This window comes from Vipera ursinii, assembly GCF_947247035.1.
Source record: "Vipera ursinii genome assembly, chromosome: 3".
In the NCBI taxonomy this organism is placed as follows: domain Eukaryota; kingdom Metazoa; phylum Chordata; class Lepidosauria; order Squamata; family Viperidae; genus Vipera; species Vipera ursinii.
The window spans coordinates 29,713,453-29,741,021 of NC_139516.1; the positions used below are offsets into that span (position 1 = coordinate 29,713,453).

The following is a 27,569-nucleotide window of genomic DNA, read 5'->3' on the forward strand; positions in this document are numbered from 1 at the left end:
CTATTGGCTGCCGCTAGACTATATATTGCGGCTGGTTGCAGCCTTTGCCTCAGTACAGTTCCAGGAAATAATAAACAATGAGTTATCCTGTACTCAGCTTCACGTCATCGTTCCAGCACCAAAGAACCCGCTATTTAACACAAACCATGAGAGCCATTTCCAAAATGCTTTTTTTGCAGTTCAGGAAGATTGGTTTTAAATGGAGTTTGCTGGAGTCTTGGAAACATACTTATCAAAATGAGTTTGAGGAAGCAAATGCTTCCTTGCAGCTTTATTCTTTGACTTCGACAAATGCAAGTTGTTCAAAAATGTGCAGCCTATATGTAGAACATGACTGCCACTCAGTGGCCACTGGATGCTTTGTTCTGACTTTGTTGGTTCCATTTTTTTCCTAGTAAGTCTTCCCATGCCATAAAAAAGGGCCAAAACGAAACTTGAGATCAACACATCTTTGAATATAAATTGCATATTGTTTACATAATTGAAGTATGCTTTTTGAAGGATAGCTGAGTTTCAGTTCATACTTTGATGAGAAAATGTTTAATTGGAAAAGTTTGTACTCATATGGAAACTAAATGAATTTCTCCCATTGATAATAGATAATGAGACAGAAGGAGGAGGAGGAGGAGGAGGAAGAGAAAGAAATGACCTCATTCTTGAAAGTAGCACATTGATTGTATCTTACTCAAGAACTCCCAAAAACTGGTGCTAAGAGCAATGGTCTCTGACAATACCATAACCAGGAATGTTGATGACACCAGTCTTCTTATCTCAAACTCTTTATCCTCATTCCACAGAAGCCTGGATCGTCTTGATTCTGTTGAGAACCTTTTGCCACCAAAATTTCCAAGCTGGGAGGAAGAATACAATCAAATCTCAGAAAACCTGAATGAGTCCAGTTGCATCAATCAGGTGAGATTCAACATAACAACAGCTATCCACAAAACATAACAAAACCCATTTTCAAAGGAAGAAGTGAGACAAGAGAGAAGCTTTTTTTTCAAAGCTAAAAAAACGCTACTTTACAATAGACTTTTCCAGCTTTGATGGTCTCTAGATATGTGTTCAGCTCTAGATATGTGTTCATGTGTGGATAGAGAATTATGGGAAGTGGATTCTACACATCTGCAGAGTTCTAAGTTATGAAAGACTACTCTGCAAAAATGCTGATGGGAACCTAAAGCTGATTTTGCATTTCCAGTTGTGAAGTTGAATACTTTCATTTCCGATTATATTTTTTATTTGAATCTCTTTCTCTTTCCCCTCACATATTAACACTATACAAATAGCTACAAGAGATTACTACTGCAAGGTATATAGATGAAAATGCAACTAATAATAAAAATATTTAAAGTGCATTTATGAAATATTATCTTTATAGTCAGATACTTTCCCTACATTTAATCAGCTCATCTATTTCCTGCATAGCATATCGACCTATATTCAGTTCAGACATGTCTTGTCATCTAACTATATTATACATACACCAAATTGCAGGATTCTTCTTCACAGAAGCACTTGAGGACAGAAAGATGTTGGACTACATAGAATTTTCAAATCTAACCCATCACAGCTCTTCATAGGTCTTAAAATGCTTCTCTGTAATATATTACTTACTCCACATAACACTAAAATTTCCTAATAAACATTTGAGATAACAATAATTGCATTAATTGTAGTCATCAAGAGTTGCATATAATAAAATAAAATATATATTTGTGGCACAGAATTGCCACATAGAGAAATCTAATTGAGAGTTCTGCCTAGACTTCCCTTTTTCAGCTATTCCTTTTCATTCTAAATTATTTTCTAATCACTGAGAAATCTCTATTTCTCATAGGTTAGGTCTTCTTGTCCCCTCACTTTTTCAGACATTTTTCCCTCTAGGGTGTCCACCTGGCGGCCCGCAGACGGGATGCATCACATGCAGGCCATGCCTATCCCAGTTCTGCAAAGGCAAAAAAGTCATGATACATCATGATACACCACGTGACACGATCGAGTTTGATGCCTATGCTCTAAAGCTTATTCCACTTTTGCAGATCTTGAGCTTCAGAACCTGAACTTATTAATACCAAATGAACTTTGTGCAGATAGTTCTTGACTTACAGTAGAGTAGACCATCCATTTAATGATCATTCAAAGTTATAACAGTGCTGCAAGAAGTGAATTATGATCAGTCCTCTCCCTTATGACTATCACAGTCAAATGATCAAAATTTGGGTGCTTGGCAACTGGCACATATTTATGACATTTGCTGCATCCCAGGGTCCCATGATTGCCATTTACAACCTTCCCAAGAGGCTTCTGACAAACAATGGAAGAAGCCAAATTCACTTAACAATTGTGATCCAGGTCCCAACTATAGTAAAACAGATTGTAAAATCAGGTTTGATTCACATAATGACATCACTTAACCAAATTCTGATCCTATGTTGAAGACTATTTGGCAACAATTTTTGCTGCCTAAACAAGCACATGAGGAAAATGAAGTCTTTATTTGGAGATATTTACAAGATAAAAAGACTCCTGCCAGATCAGAACAATATTCCATATAATCCAGCATCTGGTCTCAGATTAGAGATTATCCTGTGCTTCAAGAAGGCTAATAAATTGAGTTCATAGGTTCCGTAATTGATTATTGTCCAAATAGCCAGTAGTTTAATGAAGCTTCAATTTAGGTAATAGCTATTAATGATTTAAGTTCATAAATTTGATTCTGCCCATTTTACAGCCATCAAACCAGTAACAGTCAGACAGCCAAGTCCCCTGGAATTAATAAGGTCCCAATAAGAGATCCAGGAGACTTCTGATGAAATTGTGGCTCAGTAATGCCAGAAAGAGTATACACAGCACATCAGCTTTATACATTGATTATTCTTCCTTTTTACAGCTACTTTTAGAAAGATATGGGTAGTTAAATTTCTTCAGATTACAGATATCTGGCAGTTCTATTAAGAGGAAAAGATAACAAAGGTCAAGATTACTGTTTTCAATTCAGTAATCAAGTTGAATGTAGAACTAGGGAAGATCATAATCAGCCTAATAAGCAGATACTATGGATGGTCAATTAGGCTGAGAGTTAGAGAATATGAGCAGAATAACATACCAAAACAAGCTGGAATGACAAAGCATGGAAAATGTGAAATACAATTTGATAAGGACTAATTAGATTCTACTCTTTTTGCATTCTTCATTTCCTTTCTGAAAATATCTTCCCTGAAGATTCTTCAGAAAATTCTTCAGAATCTTCATACTGTATTTCCATATTTCCAATCACTTTTGTATATTTTGTATATTTTCCAAATAATAATCCTTTCAGAAGTAAAGAGCATGCTGAGATGCCTAAGGACACTTGTTTGTAAGACGGAAATTATATAAATTAGAGATAAATGATGGATGGATAGAGATAGAGATAGAGATAGATAGACAGACAGACGTCCACATGATATTTTGTCCTTCCCCTTAGCTCTTTTCTTAAACTGTGGTGCTCTCATTGGTGAGCAGTAATAACACTTTTCCCCAACAATCTCTTTACATCATTAATGCATTGAGAACATCTGGCCTGGAAAAATCTAGATAGTATAAAAGAAATACATATAACTCTCTTTGCTACCACCTAGAATAGCCTCTTCCTCCATTACACCTCATTAATCCTCTGAGAATTGGTCAATGATATATAATTTTTACCACTGGAGATATTACTTGGGCTCATGGGAGTTATATTCTGAAATATTGGTAGGGGACCAGATTGTCCCCGATGCTGTAATGATCTTGAAATCCTCAATATTGTTAGACATAAACTTTGAGGCTACTATGAGCCTAAATGGACTCCAGAAGATGGTAGAGGACAGGAAAGCCTGGAGGAACATTGTCCATGGGGTCGCAATGGGTTGGACACGACTTCGCAGCTAACAACAACAACAAATGCCCCTTCTAAACTTCCTATTTCAGATGTTTTCCCGTTTGTAACTACAACATTATTATGTTTCCCTTTTTTGTCAATCTTCATGATGCTGCTTTCATTTCTTCCCCAAACTGTTCCTGAGAAAGCCTTAAATCATCCAGAGCTCTTCTAGTTTTAGTGTTTTCCCTCATAAGTAGACAACAAGCCATGGTAGTTTCAAAGTGAGCACTATATAACATGTGTTATGACCATTCAGCTGGTATCATAGACAGCCATTCCTAGGAAGGGAGTCCGCTTGGTCACTGGGGTGGGCATGCTCTTTCCCCTTCAGTCCCTGGACACACATTCTAATTTGGGTAGCGGAAAATCTGAATCTTTCAAACCAACTTATTCTCCTGGTTCCAGAAGATCTTCAAACTATTTCTCAGCTCAAAGACTTAAATTTGAATGCAAGATCAGCCTGAATGTCAGCTTATAGCAGGGGTGTCAAACTCAATTTCATTGAGGGCCACATCAGCATTGCGGTTGCCCTCAAGGGGCCGGGTGGGTGTGGCCAGGGTGGGCGTGGCCTGCTGGGTGGGTGTGGCTAGAGTTTGTATGGCCTACTGGGTGGGCATGGCCAGCTCTACATCGTTCGCATCAAGGGTGCCTGTGGGGGCCTGGGCAGGAGTGGGACAGATCTGAGGGTCTCTGGCAGAAGGAGGGTCTCTGGGCCAGGGCGAAGGCAGTGGGAGCCGATCCCTCACTGTTTCCAGGATGGCTTCGGGGGCCACATGAAACCACTTTGCGGGCCGGATCCGGCCCCCGGGCCTTGTGTTTGACATGTCTGGCTTATAGGGTCCTGAAGGGCTGTACCATATGGGGGAGGGAGAGGAGGGAGGCTTCACTTGTAAGACGTGCTGCTGTTAGTCATGTGTTTAATGTGCTTCTGAAGAGCTCTAAACATGTGTTTAAATATCCCTACTTAATAGCTAAGAAGTGTGAAGGAGATAGAGCCTTCCACCCTCAGAATTTGCCATCTGAGGTAATCACATTATTTTCCCTAAAGATAGAGATAGCTCTGGGTGAGATTTTGGCAAAGTGATTGGGTTTGTAGTATATACTGAGATTGTGAAAGAGGAAATCCTGGAAACTGAACCTCATTATAGTGATATCTCAGTTAGTTCAAAGGTTTTACAAGACTAGTAAGCAGATAACAAACTTTCTGAATATAAAGACTTTATACTTCATCACATGTTGAGAAAGGACATCATCAAAGAGTAGTTATTCATGCATAAAATTGGGAGATCAACATTGTCTCAACTCTGCTAGAGGTTATGGGTGATGAACAGCATAATAAGACCTCATGGTAAGATTCATAAAAGATTCATAAAAGCATTTTTGTTTTTGTGATGTTTGTCAAAAATTTTCATTTGTCATGTCAAATTATTTTTTCTATAAAATATTTTGGGAAGTTTCTTGCAATCCTGGAAAAATGCCATATTAGTTTTGTCCAATGGGTACCAAATGTTGTCTATGTCCTGGATAAATTCAATGGAGAATGAATTTCTTTGTATTGACTCTCCATTAAAATTAATAGTTACATTGATCTGACCTAGAATTCAGGTGATAGCCTTGCCACTTGCTTATTCCTCCAAACAACTTTGTCAAAGTGTTTCCTAAGTTACATAACTTTTCAGGCTTTTCAATAAAATTTGGGCAAGCTCCTAAGAATAAATACTTTTCTTTAGATTGGCTACTGGCTAGACTGTTCTTGGGCCTAATATACTGTATGCCTGACTATAGTTAGAACCTACCATGGAGTAATAGAACATTAGGTATGTGATAGCACTGGGGAAAATTAAATATTGATTCCTATTTAGTGCTAATTACAATAGTGTTGCTGCCTTCTGCTGCCAATTCAGAGTGAGTCTGGATAATTCTAAGGATAACCATTGTAAGATACACCAGGATATACTTCAAGGGCCTTTTTAAGCCTGGAGCTAGCTCTGTGCTTTCAATCAGAGTTGGTTGAAGATGAACAGCTATTTAAATAAAATAAGTTGTTTTGCTTATTATAAATGTGTTACTGTTGATAAAATAACATCATGCCGACTGGTGGCCCCCAGGGGGAGATCCTTCTCTGTGGGCGCCCCGGAGCTATGGAACCAGCTACCGGTTGAGCTCCGGACGGCGCCCGACCTTCGCTCCTTTCACCGCGAGCTAAAAACATACTTTTTTGAACAAGCTGGCCTGGCCTGATGAGGGGATTGGGGGGGTTTGTTATTGTTTTTACTGGGTTTTTTAAGATGTATTTTAATATGGGCATGTATTTAATCTTGTTTTAACTTTTGTAATTTTGTATTTTATTCTTGCCCTGTTCACCGCCCTGAGTCCTTCGGGAGAAGGGCGGTATAGAAATATTATTATTAAATTATTAAATTAAATTAAATCAATCGTGTTCCAATGTATTTTGCAGCAAACTTGATAAACCATAGAGTCAACTTCCTGATTATCCCTAAGCTAAGGTTTTAAATTATACAAAGATGTTCAGCTTCTACTTTTAGAACATTGTGAACCACCTATAGTGCTTGCCTGTCCCTAGAAGCTTTAGATCTAGTTCTTAAGATCGAAGTGTACTCTAAACTATAATGTTCAGAATCAGAGAGCGAAAGAAAAATAACTATTATATACATGTCTGAAATGTAATCAGATAAAACATATGTAAGTTTTTAAATATAAATGAAATAGATTTTGTGTTTTCCCTGGCCTCATTCAATGAGAAGAACCTAGAAGGCCTCTTTAAAAAAAGATCCAGTTAATATGTACAAGTTATACCCTAAAACATGAAAAACATATTGAAAGAAAATGCTTAAATGTAGTCATGAAACATGATCTTTATAAAAGTGATAAGGATCTTCAAACTAACCACATTAAGCTTTCTTAAGCTGTTTCAAAATGTAGGTTAAATTTTGTAATTTGGAAAAAGATGTTCACCATGTGCATAAATAAGATTTTATTTGAGAACCATTTTAACTTGCACACAGGCATCTGAAAACAGGTTTTCTACTGAAAAGACTATAGATAGCAGGGAGTTTTCTATCACAATCTGATTAACATAGCACTAAGAAGAACTTGGACTGACCCCATTACTTTTCTGAATGGCTCACTGAGGTTATCTTTCTCATCTTCGTAAATCATGTTTGGGTCCGATGTTTGTTCCCAAGTTGTTAAAACTGGGAAGAAGCCTTCATCATCATTTTCCATCCATCTTTTATGTGCCAGTTTCCACATTTTATCCTTCTTTGAAATTTTCTCAAATACAGGGTTTGCAGTGATAACATAACAAGTTACAAACTGCAATTGTCCTTTTTTCATTTCTGGGATATACACCTTGTCAAATTAATCAGGCTTAATGTCAACTGGGGCATACTTATACAATTGACAGGATCCTCTGGACCAATCAAGACTATCTCTTATGAGGGACTTCCGGTGGCTCCGCGGCGACGGAGACAGCCTCTCCGGGCTGCCCGCGGCTCAGCTGTTGTTTTTTTCGCCCGAAACAGCGCCGATCAGCTGTTCGGGCGAATCCGAAGCCCCCTCCTCGGGAGAAGAGGAGGGGGCGAGCTCCCAGGTAGGGGTAGAGTTCTCCAGGGCCGCCTGAGCGTATGGCTTGGGCGGCTGAAGGATTGAACTCCCCCGTAGCCTGGGCTGCTCCCAGCTGGCCGTCGCCTCTGCTCCTGACCTCTTGGAGCAGAGCCAGCCGTCTGCGACCACCCCTGCCTGAAGGAATGACTATGGATTAAAGGAGCAGGCAGAGCGATACAAGAGGAAAAGGTAAAGAGGACTATTATGCTTTACTCTCCAGCTTGATGGACTTTTTTGGATTATAAATCTGAAGTGAAAGTGCGTCACGTTTGGTAAAAGATGGCGGCTAAACCACCCCCTAAAACTCTTCGGAGTGCTGGAAATTCTCCTGTGCAACAATCATTATTGCAGGCGCTGCATCCTCCTGATGTATTGACATCAAAGGACTTACAAGATGCTCTTGAAAAACACACCCAGGTAATTTTGGAATCAATTAATGATAGATTTGTACAGATAGAGGAGAAATTGGAGAAATTGGAGAAGAGAATGGAGGAGAGGATGGAACAGAAGCTCAGAGCGATGAAGGTAGACATCTTGTCTTCAGTGTGTAAAGTGGCTCGTTGTGTGGAAGAATTGGAGGAAAAGTTAGAAGACTTGACTCAAAAGAATGCTATATTAGAAGCAAAAGTATTGGAGAATGAAAATAAAATGGAAAAGGAACTGAGTCTTGCTCAATATTTCCAGATGCAGTTTGCTATTAGAATTAGAGGTTTAAAGGAGAATACCAAGGAAGATCTAAAACAGCTGGTTTCTGAGGCTTTCGAAGTAGTGTTGAAACAGCCAGCATCTGAAATAAAAGGAGGCATGGATAAAGTGTTTCGTGTGAATTCATGGATTGCTAGACAGAGAAAGTTGCCTAGAGATGTGGTGGTATATTTTGCAAAAAGGGAAACTAGAGATGAAGTTATACAAGCTGCTTATGATACTAAAGTTGTGATTGCTAATCAAGAAGTTTTGGTTTTAAAAGAAATTCCTCCAAAGATTCTAAGGAGAAGGAAGGATTTTACATTTCTTGTGCAAGAGCTCAAGCAACGAGATATAAGGTTCAGATGGGAGATCCCAGTGGGGTTGATGGTGACGCACGAAGGTAAAAGGTACCGTTTGGTTACTGTGATGCAAGCGCGTGATTTCTACAATAATGTTTTAAATGCAACGCCATTAACACTTTTGGAAGCTGAAAAGGGATCTGGAGAAGGAGTGCATCAAGAGGCCGAAGATGGGCAGATAGAAGACAACGGTGTTGGAGGTGATCAAGATACAACCTCGTCGGATGAGTCTATAAAACAGAGGGTGACGCGTGCTGCTGCAAAACGATCTAAGAAGAGAAAATAGCAGGATTTGCAGAAGTCTATGGAATTTCTACGATATAGTCAAGTAGTCAAGTAGGGGAGGTGGGAAAAGGTTTGGGTGTAGACGCAATATATTTTTATATTTGGTGGTTTTGTGGAAAGGGTGAGCTTTTTTGGATTAAAGTTTGGGGGAATATACAGAAGATTTTTAAATGGAGGTTAAAGTTTTGTTCGCAATCTTTTTTCCTTTTTTTTGTTTGGAATAATTATAGATGTGGTATTGGAAGAGGAACGGCCGATTACAGAAGAATTGACTTTAAAGTTTTCTGATTTGGTTGAGGTGGTGAAGATCTTGGTTAACTTGAAAGATTATTTGTAAGAACGTTATATCATGGAATGGATAAAATGGATGGAGTTCATTTAGGATAAGTATAGGGTTGAGAAGGGTTTTTTTTTCCCTCTCTTTTTCCTTTTTTTGTCTTTAATATATACTTAATATTATTAAGGTTTGTTCCATCTTATATCAGCTAGAGAGTGTTTCTTTTTTATTTTAGTTTTTTATATATATTTAATATTGCTAAGGTTTGTTTTATCCTATATAAGCTAGAGAGTGATGGATTTTAGAATTTATAGTTGTTAGTATATGGTTGATTAGGTTTGCCTTTTTTTATATATATATATACCTTGTATTTAGCTCTGGGAAGTAGGGGGGGAGGGGGGGAGGTAGGGGGGGGGAGGAGGGAGGGGGGAGGAGGGGAGGTAGGGGGGGAGGAGGGAGGGCGAAGGGGGGTTTTTTTAAAGGAAAATTGTATTTTAAAACTTTTCAATAAAAAAAAAAGACTATCTCTTATGAAATGTTGATTATAAGACGATGAGATTACATAGGTATTGAGTGGAGGTGGGGGGAAGGATTTAAAAGGTATGAACTAATTGGAAGCCCCACTAATAAAATCAATAGCTGACATGTTTTAAACCCAGCAACAATTTTTTCCGTTTAATACATTATAGGCACACTCTAAAAAGTGGTTTTAAGTGTACCAAAAAGCAGAAAAGGAAATTGGCAGGCTATTTTTACTTTTAACATTTCCTCAAACACAACTTTCCAAAATTTGAAGGTAAATAGTTATTACTAAGTCATATTGAACTCTTTAGGACAGGGTCTAGGTCCTAGGACAACTTGCCACTGCCGCCTCACCACCACCGCCTTTTCGGGGCCAACTCAATGTGGGATAATTCACCCCAGCTGACTCAATGTGGCACAACTCACATAGGGTGGACAACTCCTCCACAAGGAGGAGGAGGAGGAGGAGGTGGAGGTTCCTCTCTGGCATTCTCTGGTGAGCTGTCCCATGGCAAGGGAGGGAGAAAGAGAAGGAGGAAAAGGAGGAGGAGGTTTCCTTTGCCTCTGGCATTCTCCCACAGTGAATTGTCCCACAAGCCAGCTGCGCCAAGCTGGTGGCAGCAAGCAGGCAGTAGTAAGTTTCCCCATTCCATTAGGAGAAGTACATGCAGATTTCATCACATTTTTTTTTGATTCTACAATGAGATTTATAGGTTTAGGCAGTGCTTTTTTTAAAAAAAAAAAGGTGCCGGAACTCTCATCTTGTTAATCTTTTATTTATGTAATTTTATTTATATATTTATTTATATGTTTTCTGAGGTTTTCGCGGGTGCCTGTATGTGGATCCTTGGTTTTTCGGGTTTTTCCCCGCGTAGAACTAAAGGTGTAGGCGCAACGTTTCGACGGAATCCCATCCGTCATCATCAGGCTTTAGCTTCCTTCTTCTGGGAGAAGAAGAATTATATATATTTATATAATTAAATATATATATATATTCAGTTCTTAATGCATCTTTCAGGCATTCACCAAATAAACTAGAATTTGTTGTGAGCATCTCCTTAAATACAGACAGCTCATAAGCCAGACCTACCTACGTATATTAGCAACCACATTATTGATGGCTTGTACATACCATTTTAAAGATATGATCACATTGGTTCAAGTGAATGAGATGTTCCTATAACTCAAAATGCATTCTATTAATTCATCCCTGCCAAAATAGTTATTTTCATCAGACTTAGTTCGTGATGAACTTAGAACACTAAGTTCTGTTCTATCAAATTAATAGGGGTGAAAAATTGTGGGATAGCTCCCCCATGTTTATATACTGCAGGTGGGTATAGTAAAGATGGAATATTATTTTTTTTGTCTACTTGGAAAATGATGTGTTGCACTTTAATAGAGGAGGAGACAACTTTTGCATATATAATATGACATATATTGAGTTCCTTTTGGAAGGACTAGCAGTGGGAGATAATAGATGTCTAATACAAGTGCATATGCTGCCTTCAGCATATATATGTGCTTAATTGATGGAGTCATGTTACTGACAAGATAATGAATTGCAAAGAAATTGTTATTAATACATAAGTTAAACATTTTGTTTCTATATTTACAACTGCTGATAAAAAATGGCCTGGCTATGTTCGAATTATACACACAAGAGAACAGGCTTAGGTGAGAGTGAAAGTGTTACAATTCAATCTATTTATGAATATGAATGAATAGGTCCATAATTGCCCAGTGTATTTTAACAATGATATAGAACTGTGCTATGAGGAGCTTACAATTTACATTTCTTATCCTTGGGGAATTAATGACAGAAAGAAAATGGATTGAAAAAAGTAGATGCAAAAGTAACATTAGATAAATATGAGAAAATATAGTTGCATATCCTTAAGTAATTTATGAAAAAAATGCTTAAGATTACCACTTCAGATAGACGTACAAAATCTGCAAGAATCCAGATAACCACTAAAATAGTAGCCATGAGACACAGTTCCTGGCTGAGGGAGTAAAGGAGACTATCTTTTAGAAAGCTAACTTTCACTCTCAGGGGCCATTGAGGACCACCTCCTGAGCTTGGAGCTATGTAGGGTCAAATCTAGTTAGTGCTTGGATGGCTGACTGTCAGAAAATCTCAGAGATGTAGGTTAGATTGGGGAGTTGGGAGTGGGGGTGGGGACGTAAGGACACCATAAAGGAGACAATGCAAACCAGTTATATACTGTTGCAAAAATAAAGGCTACCCAGATGTCTCCTTGAAATGAACAAGAGAGGACTTTAACTGAAGAAAAGTTTACCTTGCTAATCCTGCATGGTTCTAAAATTAGATCGGGCTGATGTAATCATGCCCTGGCTCAAACTAATAGCCAGCACCAGCCTGCAACCCGCCTAAATGCAGGGATCCCGCAACAGACAGGCACGACATGTTGTAATTCACAAGACCTTTAATGGGCATCCTCCTCCCCCCAGGCCCTCTTCCTGCACACCTGCTGCTAAGCTGTGGCTTGGGCGGCCTCACCTGCCTCCTCTGAACTTTGCTCGCAGCCAACACTGCAGCAGCAGCTCCCTCTCCAGAAGGAGAACAAAGAAAGATGCTATTGGCTTTCGAAAGCCAATAGAGGGAGTAGCACACCTTGTGCAAAAGTTGGAAAAAATCTGTCAAAAAAAGGTGCCGGAATCTAATCTATCATTTTAATAATTGGAGGACAGCACTCTTTGTTATTTGATCTTTAAATTCTCATCTTCTGAACATATAAATACATCTACCAAATCCATCTGAGGTTTGTAATCAATATGTAAAGTTTCAGTGCAATGCAACTCAGATGCATATTTGGAAATCAATATATTCTAGTTAAATTATTTTTGCTGTTTTTATCTTTCTCCATAGATATGTGTGGTTAATTCTGTGCAGATATAGTTAGAAAAAAAGAAGGAAAGGAAAAGAAAGGAATTAGATACATGTGTTAACAGTAGCCAGATTAAGTAGAGAGCGGAGAGACTGATTAACATTAAAAGTCTGTTTTTAATCATAACTAGGATTATAGTCCATATTATCTTACATTGGGCATGTGTTTTGTGCCTTGATAACCTTACTCAAAATTTGGTGGAAGAGACAACTAAAATGGTCAATAACTTTAATTACTCAGTTCTAATAGTGTAGGAAAAATTCTGCCCCAGTATCGTGGAGCCAAATATCTTGGTTGTGTTCCAAAAATACTATTTTCCCAGAATATCATTTTTATTTAGATTTCATTCCCTATCAGTTTAGGGGAAATTAGAGAGTAGGCAAATTGTCTTATGTAGAGTTAGTTTTGTTGAAATGTCAATTGTATCTGGCGATGTAATATTTTAAGTTTTGTCTTGCTGTGTTCGATTAATTGTCAGAAGAGCAGCTCATTCTTCTGGATGTGGATGTCACAGGTCAAAATTGTTCTGTGGTTACCATTGTCACCTTGTGGTCCTGTTGAATGGTTCTGCAGTGAAGCAGTGAAATCCCAATCCCTTATGCTTTAATCTTCTCCAACTCTTTCTTCCAGATATTTGGACAATCCTCATTTATTCCACAGATATTTACACAAGAAGAGCAGGTACTGTCCATCTGACAATCTTCTAATGCCCCTTAATATGATACTATACTGAAGCTACTGTATATTAAGATGAGAGCAAAAACAAAATCAAGATGTAGTTTTTCTCAATATTCACATTTTTTTCTAAATTTCTATTTAAAAATGCATATATTAGAAAGATTATGTGCAAGAATTCATAGAAGAATGTATACAGCAAGAAAAATTCATTAAAAATTGTGCATATGAGTTGGAAGATGCTGATCCGTTTTCATGCAGACTTTAAAAAAATTCCATGGGATAGGATCAATTTATGCTTGAAAAAAAATTAAAATTTACCAAAAGTGAAATGTGGATTTATTCCTTATATTATATAAAGTTTTGACATTTCCTGTTTTCTTCTCAGCTCACTTTACATTGAAAGCGGTTTTCCCTTTTTGCCTTTCAATGAAACTGCAGCAAAATCTTTTCATAGCATAGATTGATATAACTAAAAATCAATACCTTTGAATGACAATTTATGAAGTGTGAGATAGAAATGAAGTCATCAGGAGGCCAGGAAAGAAAAAAGAAAGGTGGCAAGGAAGGTTAAAAGAACAGCCATAATGCTTCAGTTTACTATTACTACAGCATTGGAAATCAATGCTAAGTCTGAATGACAAATATCATACCCAAATAGCCCATCTCCCAGAGAGAGAATTACAGTTGAAAATAATGTGAGGTAAAGACCATTTAGAATATGATGGGAAATATTAACTCTAGCTTGAAGTAGCACAACAAATAATTTGAAAAAAGTCTATAAAATGTTGAACATTGAGAAATTAAAATACATGCTTTAGAAAAATGGATAGAATGTATTATTTCTAAGTATAGACATGATCCAGGATTAGAAGATTTGAATTTTCTCACCAGAGATTATAGATGAAGGCTTAAGTGTTTTAAATTTCTGGTAAAAACCTCTTTTTTCCATGTCATTGCCTTGACACGTTAACATTCTCAGTTATGAACATTTCATGGATCCATGTAATGAGACTCTCAAATCATTTTATAATAGCTGTGAGTAATTTCATACATCCCTTCTTGTTGCTGAGCCATCAAGCTATATTCCATCCAAAGGTTTTATACAGTTATCCAATGCATGCTTTTGAATTTCCTTAATCTGTTGCTTCCTTAATGATATCTATGGAGATTCTCAGTCATCCAGGTAATGATTGTCCCAAAGGTGCTTTTTCATGAGACAACTGGACTTTCTTTTTTCTCTCTGAAGATGTTTCATTTCTCATCCAAGAAGCTTCTTCAGCTCAGAGCAGAAGAAGCTTCTTGGATGAGAAGGGAAACATCTTCAAAGAGAAAAAAGAAAGTCCAGTTGCCTTGTGAAAAAGCACCTTTGGGATGCCTTGATGATAATACAAAACCATGCATCCAGCATGTCACAATAATATAAAATGTAGCTTTCTGGATCACAAGTTGTTCAGCCCCTACAGGAAAACAAAGAAATCTTGCTTTGCACCAAAAAACTCCAAAGTGTCTTCAATTAGGACTTGAATAGTTAATTTGCAGCTAATGTACTCCATACAGGGCCTGTCCAAACTCTTTTTGTAGATTTTGGAGCTCTGTAAGATTCAGAAGCAAATCACTGAACTAGGAAAAGGCTATTTCTCTCTGAGTTTTCAGTTGAAAACAAAATAAAATGGAGAGACATTGGTGTGTTAAACCTCAGATAGGCTTAATACAGCTAGAAAATTGAGGGAAAGTATCCATCTCCTTCAACAGGACAAGATTCTCAAATCCCAGGATTGCTGTCATTAGAGAGGTCATTATGCTACAGCCTTGTCCATTGTGACCTTTTGATGCCCAAATTAATAAATAATAAAAAAAAACAAGGCACCCCTTGGCAAAGAAAAGTTGTCATTAAATAAATATAAGAGATACAGTATATTTACAGTAAAGAGAGCTTATGGAATATAGAGAATGGGTTATACTTTTGATGAAGAATGACCAGCTGTGTCCTTGCAGGCAACAGAAGAAGAGCTGAATGACCAATATGAAGGTATGTGTGAATCGACTTACAGTGAAGCAGAATCAGCTGCTGTGGAAGTATTGGACCTGCCTCTTCCCAGCTACTTCCGTTCCCGGAGCCACAGCTACCTCCGAGCTATCCAGGCAGGTTGCTCCCAAGAAGAGGACACAGTCTCTGTTCAGTCCCTCTCTCCACCCCCAGCCAGCACCATCAGTGGAAGCCAAACACTTCCCAGCAACAACAGTAAGTCAGGATTTTCTCTTTCTTTCTTTCTTTCTTTCTTTCTTTCTTTCTTTCTTTCTTTCTTTCTTTTTCTTTGTACTTGGAGTATACAAAGCTAAGAAATTTATTTGGCATGTCTTGGAAAGTGTTTGATGAGCCTGGAAAGAGAATTTTGAAAAGAACTTAACAGAAATTTGTAGGGAAATGTAGCCCAGAACAGACTGAGACAAAATGATAAACTGATTTTCCAGAATTAAAATTTCCTTTAAGAGTTCACTCTTATTTTTATCTATTAAGTCATGGATTTTCCATGCAGCCTTTCCCAACATAATGCCATCCAACTCTGTCACAACTACAATTTCTAGAATTTCCATTGGTCACACTGGCCAGGAATTCTGAACTTTGCCATCCAGCACTTCTGGAAATCATTGGATTAAGGATGCTGCCACAAAAAAAAAATCAAAATTGCTTAAAAGTATTCTTCCATCTCTCTTGCATACCGTGTGTGTGTGTGTGCGCGTGCACGGGCATGCACACATTTGTGTGAGAGAGTTTGTGTGTGAGAGAGAGAGAGAGACAGACAGAGCAGTGCAAGGGATGATGTGACTCATATAACTTTTATCCAGACAAAACAAAATATTTTTGGTGGGAGTAAGTGCCACTGAACATCGTGATAAGTTATAAATCAGCTAGCCTTAGGGCAACAATCCTAAACATATGTATTAGATTATTTTAGACTGGATTACAAATTCTCTTGCCTTCAGTGAAAAAGTTTAACATACAAATTTGATCAATAATAATAATACTAGTAACTCTCCCATTAACATTAGTGGAACTAGCATTTCATGTTGGCAGTGTCACATCTGCTCTTTTCTTCCAAATTGCTTAAACTATAATAATTACAATCATATTGTTTTGTAACTGATCTCAGATATTAACTCTGCCATATAGCTATAATAGATCACTGTAAATTACATTTATCTAAATCTTGCTGAATGAAACAGAAGATGGTAAAGTTGATTCTGGACCATAAGCCATCTGGCAAGAAAAACTGAACTCTCCCTTTTGAGTTCTGCCATGTAGCCACTTCTTATGGAGAGCTGAACTGTGTTGCTTATCCTACAGGATGATCTCATCTAACAATTTTTGAAAGTAATCTAACTGCTGTGGAAAACTAAAGGCAAGGGAATCAGCCAATATATCATCCTTCCAATCCCCAGGCAACATTTGGGAACAGGGTGGAAGCAAAGATTTAAGCTATGAACTGGAAGAACCACTCTCCCTCCTAAAAAAAAATACCCTTGTTTCTCTGGGGGAGCTCTTCTCTGGCTTCTTGACATTGCTTCATGGAAACTCTGTGTTAGCACTGACAGGGAACTGAAGCTTAATAATGTATGGCAGATTCATTTCATGTGATAGCAGTCCTGACTTACCACTCACCTTGCAATAGCCTCTCTGCTCATGACTCTGTTTTTCTCTTACTGGACTCAGGTCTAATATTTTGAGCGGGATTGGGAAAAAAATTAGCGCTGGGAGAGAGACTGCAGGACCATAGAAGGGGGGTGAGCAGAAGTGTAGTTTCTTTTCTCTACACATATTCAGAGATTGTAGCACAAATGGTACATTGGTTTAATACTATGTTCTTTGAGAGCTCGATTATTATTACTCTGCCAGCAAGTCTCGAATTTTTGGCCCTTTGTACACCAGGTGTACAAAGTGACAAACCAGGCAGATGCCATCCAAACCAAGATACCGACCAAGCAACACTCCTGTTGGAGGGCTGATGTCATGTAATGTTTGGCATGTGTGTGGTAATATTTAAAGGGATTCTATGAACAAATAAGTGAAGAAGAGTACTACTTGGTTGGGTTATTTCTCTGTTTGGATATTAAAGAGAGAAGGCCTAATGTGGAAAATTTGAGCATGTGAGTTATGTGCAGAATGTTCTGGTTTTGTGTACATGTCTTTCCACTCTCTTGCCTCAGTGAACAACAGATTACCCTTCTGAATAAGAACGGCTACTCAGTTTCAAGGACAAAGGAAACAGGTCCACTGCATCCATACATTGAATTATGTTGTGAACAGAGAAATTGGGTGAACGGTGTTTCTGAATTTCTCTGGAGAAAAAAGAATTTCTCAAGGACATTTGCAACCCTTAGTGGTGATACCAATATTGCTCATTAAGAAGCTCAACAGGAGGTCTTCTCACATTATGTTTTCCTTGGAATTTCTTTGACGTATAGAAATTAGGACAGAAGACTGCAGGCAACTAAAAAAAAATGACAGCATAATGACAGCCAGGACATCAAGCATAGTCTTTGGCTAGGCAAAATTCAGTGTAAGAATATCACATTATATTATGATTGTCTTCTCCTTTTTAAAGTAGTTCTAAAGTATGATTCTTTTCATCAAAATGAATAACTGATGAAATTCTCTTTCATCAAACTGAGTGAGAATTGGAAATTTTAAAAAAATCTGCAGAGGGCTTTCTTTACTAAACACTAAAGGAAACGGTCTTGCTAAATGGCAACTATTTGTTTATTTTTGTTCTTTGGTTATTTGGTATCCAGAGGCCATCAGCAGCAGTACTTTACATTATTTTCATATATTTTTTATCCTCAAGAATTATGTTCCTGAGTGTCAAGTTTACAATAATATGGAGCAGTAGACTAGTTAATAATGATAGGTTCTTTGAAAATCCTATTCCCATTGGTTGATAACGAAATCTTGTCATGTGGCTAAGTTAACTATGATCAGGGACACTAAGTATCCTCAAAACATCTGCCTCAGCACAGTGCACTGCCAAGTCCCCTTAATCCTCAACTCATTACTAAATACTTTCCCCAGCAGATGGGTGGGACCACACCCACAGCAATTACTTTTCTGTTGACTTCATTGATTGCAGCAGCCCCAAGTCATTTGAACTGTTTAACTCAAGATTCTATTCTGGATATGGAAAGAGATAGCCTCCCACAATTTGTGGTATACACGAATCAATTCCACTATTACAGCCAAGAAAGTTGTCATGATAGGACAGTACTATGGTGCAGAACTCCAGAAACCCAGTGAGAATCATTTACAGAAGGGTTCCAGAGGCTTATCATCTTGAAACAAAATGAAGTGATGTATTATGCAATACAACGCCCTTTGAATTGTAAGTCTAAGATTACCGAATTGCACCATTGAGAGGCAAAAGGATGAAATATGATTAAGACATATCAGGAGGATAGAACACAGCTGTTGATGATTGTGATGATCATGATGAAATTTTGACTAAGGCCTGGGATAGGAACTCCTTATAACAGGGGTGTCAAGCTGCCGGGCCACAGGCCAGATGTGTCATGCCAAAACCATGCCCACCCCAGCTCCGGCAATGGGAAAAAAGTTGCGATATGTCGCAACATGTCATGTGACATGGCAAGTTTTACACCCCTGCCTTATAAGAACTGAGTATTATAAAACTTTGAAAGGGGACAACTTAGAGAAGATACAAGTACTTGGAAAGTTATCAGGACAGGAAGGCCATAATATGCTCTATCAATCCAGAGCGCAAAACATAATAATCTTAAAATTGCAGAAAGGCGTATACTTCAGTTAACAGTAACAGCTGCTCAACAGTAGAAATAATTACCTAGAGAATTTGAATCCTCAAAGGCTGAATTCCAGCCAAGAAAAGCTGATTATCATCTTAACTGAGCCCAAATATCAGAACATTTCCCATGGCACATTTAAAGTTAGTGTGTTGGCTTTGCTAGCTGGTAGTGGAGTACCTTTTAAAATAAATGTATTTGCTTGTATGGTTCTGGAAGCATTGAAATAGTTATGTTTTTATTGACTGTGTGCTTTTATAGAGGCTATACAATGAGCTAATTTTCCCTCTTTTATCACTTCTTCATAGTGTACAGATAATGGTTATGCTTCTTTCTTTGGGGTGGGTATTCCAACTGATACAATTCACAAAGTACCTAGATTTTGTGTGCCAGCCTATAGAGCCCACTAGGGGACTGTTGTGCCTTTGCTAGTTATTTATAAATGAGCTATATACCTGCAATTGTAACTCATGCGCTTATGTAGTAGTAATTGTGTTGCTGGTCCTGGATTGTAATAAATCCAAAGGAAGTGGTGAAGGGAGATGTTCAAACAAAAGTTGGAACATAAGCCAACATTTCCGAAAGAAGACTATTCCTGTTGATCTGAATTACTGAAAATCTGTTTAGAAAAATGAGTATTTTGGGATTATAGGTTCTGGAAAATAAAGCAAAAGGAGCAAGTAACAACTAGCTGAATAGGATTGCTTGGATGCAAAATGGTTGGTTTGTTTTAAGAAATCCAAAGCTGTGTCTGAAAAGGTTGGCCTTATACTCTCCAAACCTTAATGGTAGCACTTGTTCATGATAAAAGATGGGAATAGCACAATTTTAAAACAGATTGATGGGATGCTTCATTCAATGTGTATCTGTGCAAAAGAAGTGCTACAGTTAAACGTTGCTCTTATTGAGATCTCTCACTTTCTTACTTTTTATCTTATGAATAATATACCTCAGCAGTCCCCAGCCTTTTTGGTACCAGGGATTTTTTTCATGGATTTTTCCCATGCGGGGGTTGATTTCACATGCTCACCTGCTGCTCACCTCCAGCTGTGCAGCCCAGTTCCTAACAGGCTACAGACTGGTACCCATCTGTGGTTCGGGGGTGGGAGACACCTAGTATACCTCATATATGACAGGAATCAAAATGTGTGCATGCATATGCATTACAGAATTTACTAAGCAAATAAATATATATGAACGTTAGCTTAAGTATCTTCCCTAGAAATGTAAAAAATCAGCCCGTCTTTAGTCATGCTTAGAAACAGGGTCTCTAACATGGTATCCACAAATGCCAATAATTGACACTGTTTGATAAAATCCCCCTGACTTTTATCATAAAAAGAAAACAACCTTGCATGCAGTAAAAGAACAGATCAACCTCCAAAATCCCATTCATATCAAGGAATTACTCAATTTTAATGCATAGCTATAGTCCACTGACTTCTTTCTAAGTGCAACTTCCTGCCAAGAAAAAAGGCAATGGAGTGAAACAGAAAAAATAGCAGAGGGCATTCTTGAATCTCTGCCTTTAATAAAGAAAGCTAACCTTCTCTTACCTGAGTTTCTTTTTTCAGGTGGAGTAAGCAAAACAATGTAATTAGGCTGGGTGGCAAAAGAAACATCAGGACAAGTCAGTTTCCCTGAAAATTTCCAGAAACATAGCAAAGTACCATCTGTTACTGACAGTGCACATGTAAGAGGCTAGTATATGAAGAGTTGGAATCCCACCGAGGCCCATTGCTAAATATATCATCCAGCAATGACCTCACATTTCATTCTGTGATACCAATAAGTATCCCATTTAAGACTGTCTTCTTTTTGACCTAGATTCAGTCTTTAGAAATAGTTTTGTCTGGAAATAGGCAGGGAATAATGCAGTTTGTGTCCTGTAGCTTATAGTTATATGAACATCTACATATAATGCATGATTGTTGCTATTAATTATCTTCTGGAACTTTTGGGGAAAAAAACAGAAGGGGACAGAGTAAGAATAATATGTCTATTGTCATATACAAAAAAAGAAGAGCTACAGTTACATGTGAGAGCATGTGGTAAATACCACCTCTGCTATTTTATTGCACAACACAAAATTTTGTCTACTGTACATCCCTGTTGGTGAACTGAGGTAAACTGTGATTAGCTAGAGATATTTTAGCCTGACTATAAATCAGTAAGTTTGGTCTCTGGGTGGATTTTCTGTATAATAAAACTTGAACAGCCTTGTATTTTTGCACCATTTGTTCTGCCTTCCTGTTTGGTGTATTTGGGAAAAATTGCACTAGACTATTTAACATACAAATGTAATAGCACTGAACCACAGAATCCTTCAGCAAAATAACTCTTTACAGAGCAGATGAATTGTGCACATAAAGGCTAGCAAACATTTATAGCAGCCAACATGTGAACATTTCACCCTCCAAACACACAGGAGTTGCTAACAGGTAATAATCTTATGATAGATCTATTCAGTTTATACAACCATGTCAGACTGAAAATTACATCATCCCAGTCTGTGGCTATTATTTTTACAGTTCATTCATACAGGAACTACCATAAAGCATGATTATGATGTGCTATCAAATGCACTTCAATTCTGTCAAAAGTAGGACTGGTGCCACCCATAAAATCCACAACCACAATCCATCCATACAACACATAAGTCTGTAGTGGGGTGCCCCAGGGCTCTGTTCTGGGCCCAGTGCTCTTCAACATCTTCATCAACGATTTGGATAAGGGGATAGATGGGGAACTCATCAAATTTGCAGATGACACCAAGCTGGCAGGAATAGCCAACACTCCAAAAGACAGGCTTAAGATACAGAAGGATCTTGACAGACTTGAACATTGGGCACTATCTAACCAAATGAAATTCAATGGTGGAAAAAGTAAGGTTCTACATTTAGGCAAGAAAAACCAAATGCACAGGTATAGTATAGGTGGTACCTTGCTCAATAGTAGCAACTGTGAGAGAGATCTTGGAGTCCTAGTGGACAATCACTTAAATATGAGCAAGCAGTGTGCTACAGCTGCCAAAAAAATCCAACACAGTGCTAGGCTGCATTAACAGAGGGATAGAATCAAGATCACGTGAAGTGTTAATACCACATTACAATGCCTTGGTAAGGCCACACTTGGAATACTGCATCCAGTTTTGCTCACCACAATGTAAAAAAAAATGTTGATACTCTAGAAACAGTAGAGAGAAGAGCAACAAAGATGATCAGGGGACTGGAGGCTAAAACATATAGGGAACGGTTGCTGGAATTGGATATGTGTAGTTTAATGAAGAGAAGGGTGAGGGGTGACATGATAGCAGTGTTCCAATATCTCAAGGGCTGCCACAAAGAAGAATATGTTAAGCTATTCTCCAAAGCACCTGAAGGCAGGACAAGAAGCAATGGATGGAAACTGACCAAAGAGAGAAGCAACCTAAAACTAAGGAGAAATTTTCTGACAGTTAGAACAATTAATCAGTGGAACAACCTGCCTCCAGAAGCTGTGAATGCTCCAACACTGGAAGCTTTTAAGAAGAGACTGGACAGCCATTTGTCTGAAACGATATAGATATAGGGTTTCCTGCCTGAGCAGGGGGTTGGACTAGATGACCTCCAGGATCCCTTCCAACTTTATTATTATTATTGACACCCCCCCTCCCATGGTTCTTTTTGGTGGATGATATCTCCAATACTTTGATATGACACTATGTTGACAAATTCTTATTTAGAAATTTTCAGATTGACCGTTGCTATTGTTTCTGAAGACAAGTTTATGAAATTACACAGATGCTGTGTATTTTTGTTAGTTTTGTTGTTTTTAACTGATTGTCTTTTGCTTTTTTTATTGCTTTAATTGTAACTGCCCAGAGACATGTATGTGAGATAATTAAATTAGTAAATAAATCAGCAGAAAATTCTCCACCTTTGTGTTATCTATCATATTTTGTGTAATAATTATCCCTCAACCCCTTGATCCAGGTTGAACAGGACAGGACTCAGAACAGATCATGTGGCATTCTACCCAATATTATTCTCCAAGCCAATGGGGAGCAATTTGTGAATATTGAGGTGATTCCATCTAGCAATTTCATTAATTTGCTCATAGTTTACAATTTTATTAATGAGAATATCATGAGTGTCTTTAAAAATGCTGGAAGTCAAGAGACACTTATCTCTGCAGGAATCTTCTTAAAGTTAGCCTGGCATAATTCTTTGTGACAAGTTCATGCTGGCTCTTGTTAATTATGGCCTTTCCATCTATATGCTTTTAAACATGTTGCTTAATTATCTGTATGAAGACCTTTTCCAGTATAGATGTCAATTCCTTCTGGTTTTGAAGGAATAGGCTAAGATATACACTAACAAACTGGAGAGAGTTCAGAGAAAGGCTATCAAAATAGTGGTGGAATTGGAAAACAGGTTCTGTGAGGAACGGTTAAAAGAATCAAGATTATGATTCTTCTGGCCCTGAACACTGATTTCCTCTGAATCTTAATTCATGTACTTTTGAGTTCTTTAATCCATTCAGCTAAGGGTCCTTTTTATCTAGAGTTGCAGCTCCTTCCTTTCATCAACTTCACAACAATGGCAGCTAGGGTCTTGTTTCTCTTCTGGGAGAAATGATAAAATATAAGTTAAGATTCTCCTGAACCTTTACTAATTCAACTACTTGCAAAAGACCTGAACATATCTTTTTCTTTCTGAATGATGATGATGATGATGATGATGTGTGGCGCCCCTGGCCTGCATTTCACTGTCAGAGGCCTTCCAGAAAAGCCTCTGTAGCTGAGAACCGAGCTAGAGATTCGATTTCCTGAAGGCCTCTGATGGCAAAATGGAGGCCAGGGATGACATGCGCAAGTGGGGGTGAGCAGCCACAGAAGAAGTGGGCCGACTGGGCAAGGCTGTCAGTGCTGCTGCCACAAGGTGAGACCATGGAAAAGACCCCCCCCCCCAAAAAAAAATAAGACCTGGTGCCTCTTTTGGAGGCAAAAAAAAGAAAAGAAATAAGACCGGGTCTTATTTTGGGGGAAACACAGTATCACACCAGTCTGCCTAAAACCATGATAACATTTCTTTTTTAAGATTGAAGACCCATCCAGAGTTCCCTGTGCCTGCAGACTCCAAGGTGACCACCACCCTGCCTTGACTACATTGCTACCATCAACCAAACCAAAACTGACTTTTTGAAAATGGAGGAATATTTTTGCCCCAAAAGAAGGCACTTTCATTCCCAAAGGTCTAGGTCAGACATGTCAAACTCGCAACATCACGTGACGTCACGCAACGTATCGGAGCTTTTTCGCCATTGCTGGCAATGGTATGGGCGTGGTTTCCCAATGATGTGTCCAGCCCGTGGGCCGGCAGTTTGACACCCCTGGTCTAGGTCAGCGTTTTCCAACCTTAGGAACTTGAAGATGCGTGGACTTCAACTCCCAGAATTCCCCAGCCAGCTATGCTGGCTGGGGAATTCTGGGAGTTGAAGTCCACGCATCTTCAAGTTCCTAAGGTTGGGAAACGCTGGTCTAGGTGAATAATGTTTAGTTTGTCCTTCTTATCTGTTTGTGTGTCAGTCTCACAAACCTTGACAGAAGCATTGGTGACAAAATTCTTCCTAAAAAGTTCTGCCTATAATTTTCATCCTAATCAGTTTTTACCATCAAAATTGTCTTATCAAATATCATTTCCATTTCCTTGTATTTCATCTCAAGGTCTTTTTAGTCTACTCAATGTGTTATTACCAGAACCTTGTCTGTATCATTGAGTAACTGTCTATACGTATTGACAACCTAAGATATTGACTTCCAATACATATTATGATGTCCCCATCTTAATTCAGAATTATATTCAAATTATTCCAATACATATATTAAAATATGCAAGGAGCCACCATACATGGTCAGGAAACTACCCAAAATACAAAGTGCCAGCCTGAATTATGAGTTACAAAAGGCAAGCATCATTTTTTTCAAATACACATATACCCAATGAAGGAGAATATTTGTAGCTCAGGGTTGAAATGAGGAGTACTTGGTGCTCTATGAGCTTGCTTGTTTTCTTGCAGACGTTTCATTACCCTAACAAGGTAACATCATTGGTGCTGGTAAGGAATGCTGTTTGCTGTCAGTTTATATTATTGTGTCTTGCCTGTCTGTGTGGATGGAGGCGGTCTTAGCAATTCTTTGGTTGGGCTGTTTACTAATGGCTCTTTGGGCAGTTTCTTGAATGGGGTATTGCTTATTTGATTGTTGGTCTGAAATTGACCTTGGAGCTTATCTATACTGATCTGAGTACTGATTACTGGTGGAGAGGTGCTAAAGTCTTTTTCTCTTTTGGGCAAATTGATCCTCTCTTTTACATAATATATAGATGTTGTTAATGTCTATGTGTGTCTATTCATGGCTGATTTGTCAGAGTGCCAGGCTTCTAGAAATTCCCTGGCATTTTTGGATTTGACGTGGTCTAGGACTGTCACATTTTCCATATTGAAACTATGGTTAAATCTGTCCATATGTTGTGAAATTAAATAATTTTTCTTATGTTTTTTGACTGCCAGGTGGTGCTCATGGATGCGTTCTGCCGGTCTTCTGCTTGTTTGTCCATAGTGGTTGTTGTAGTTCTTAGATTGTATGTTGTAGATGACTCCTGTTTTTTCTTCTTCTGCAGTTGCTGGGTCTTTGGGTTTGCTTAGGATATTTTGAAGGGCTTTAGTTGGCTTGTGTGCTATGCTGATACAAGATATCATATGATGCCAATATTAAAAGATGTACATTGGTCGCTAATTGCTTTCTAGGCACACTTTAAGATTGTTCATTAAGGGTTTGCAAAATATTTCAAATTCAAACATCCTGAATTCGAAACACCCGTGTCAAGCTTGAACATAAGGTAACACTATCTTTTGAACATAAAATTGCTGTTTTAAGTGCAAAGTAAGTTATCTGGTCATTTTGGAAGGATTTCAAGCTGGAATTATTTGTTTATGGATTTGATTTATATTGCTGCCCATCTCACATAAGTGACTCTGAACAGTTTACAGTAAAATAAGTAAAAACAATAAAAAACATTTTAAAAAAGCAGCTGAGTTTCATAAATAAGTCAATAAAGTTGGGAGACTTTTCAGGGCCTTGCAAAAGACCAGTAGGTCAGAGCTAAGTTAATGGCGTAATGAGGTTCCACAGGGCAGGACATCAAGGAAGAAAAGGCCCTCTTCCTGGGCCCTAACAGCTGATTTGCCCAGCCAGACCAGGTGGGATGGGTAGAAACATTTGGGGAAATATGGTCCCCAAAATAACTGAATCCCAGGCCATGAAGAGCTTTAAAGGCAACTACTAGCACCTTGAATTGCACCAGGAAGTACACTGGAAGCCAATGCAATTCACAAAGCAGTGATGTCACATGCACCAAACAAATAACACAATTAATTGCCCATGCTACCACATTCTGCACCAGCTGAAGCTTCCAAATGCTCTTCAAGGGCAGTCCCATGTAGTCCCATTACAATAGTCCGATCTGAAGGTCACAAGGATATGAGTGCCAATGACCACAGTAGTTTTGTTTCAAGCAAAATCTCTCCAAACTAGATAGATTTTAAATTTTTATTAACTGTTTTTTTAGGTTCATTGGTTTGTGGTTAATTATTTTATTCAAAATTATTTATTTTTCTTTATAAACCATTCAGGGCTCCTTCATTATGATGATCATGATGATACTACTATACATGGAATTACAATGAAAAGACATAACATGCCAATTATAAATTTAGGCAGATGGTGTCATCTAAAAAAAATCTTGCAACAGTGGACTAAATATCAAAAACATTAATCTTGCTTCCAAACAGAACTATAAAAATATGTTCATTACTCATTTATTTTTTTAAAAGTCCTCAAACTGCATCATAGAAACCTACCTATTTTAAAACCAGAATATTGACTAATCATGTAGAGTATAAATATGAAGACATATTTGTGTTCATCTCAATGGACCATGTAGCAATTAATTACTATGTATTTGTAGGGCTGGGCAAAGCATTCATAAGAGGCACTATTTAAAGAAAGTTGCCACAAGCAAGTTGTCTCTTCTGAGTGATAAAGCAGCTGTTCACTCTGGAAAGCTCAGTGTGGTTGCTTCAAAAATTTTCCCCAGTTGTTTCCACATACAGTACATCAATGGGCATAAGTGCTTTGTGGGAAGTCTCAGATGTATTTGTGCATGTGCATTCATGCACAAACAACATGGAAACCTGTGTGAAATCAACTGCTTTTAAATGCTTTGCAAAATCCAATACATTTATTTGTTACAAGTCCTGAGTTGCTTTAAATGTCTTTGTTTGTGACTGTTTTATTAGCAAATTATTACTGTTTTATGACTTTATTTTGTATATTGATTTGGGATTTGCCCTGAAATAGATGTACTTGAAATGAAATCCTAGAATAGAAATACTTGGGACATTTCTAAATCCTATTGCAGAATAAACCTCAGACATTTAAGGTTCCTTACCAGAACAGACCA

At 38.1% G+C, this 27,569-nt stretch overlaps 1 protein-coding gene across 3 annotated transcripts in view; it reads left to right on the forward strand.

Moving 5' to 3' along the window:
• DLGAP4 (DLG associated protein 4) overlaps nt 1–27,569 on the forward strand; it is a gene marked incomplete at its 5' end in the record, with an annotated part of 143,634 nt that overhangs the window by 53,274 nt on the left and 62,791 nt on the right. For 2 of the 3 annotated variants that reach the window (XM_083358987.1, XM_083358989.1), the window contains 3 exons: nt 798–912; nt 13,207–13,257; nt 15,250–15,496. In XM_083358987.1, coding sequence (XP_083215113.1) covers nt 798–912; nt 13,207–13,257; nt 15,250–15,496 — 413 coding nt within the window. The remainder of the gene's footprint in view (nt 1–797; nt 913–13,206; nt 13,258–15,249; nt 15,497–27,569) is intronic. The other variant, XM_083358988.1, reaches the window with a different exon arrangement.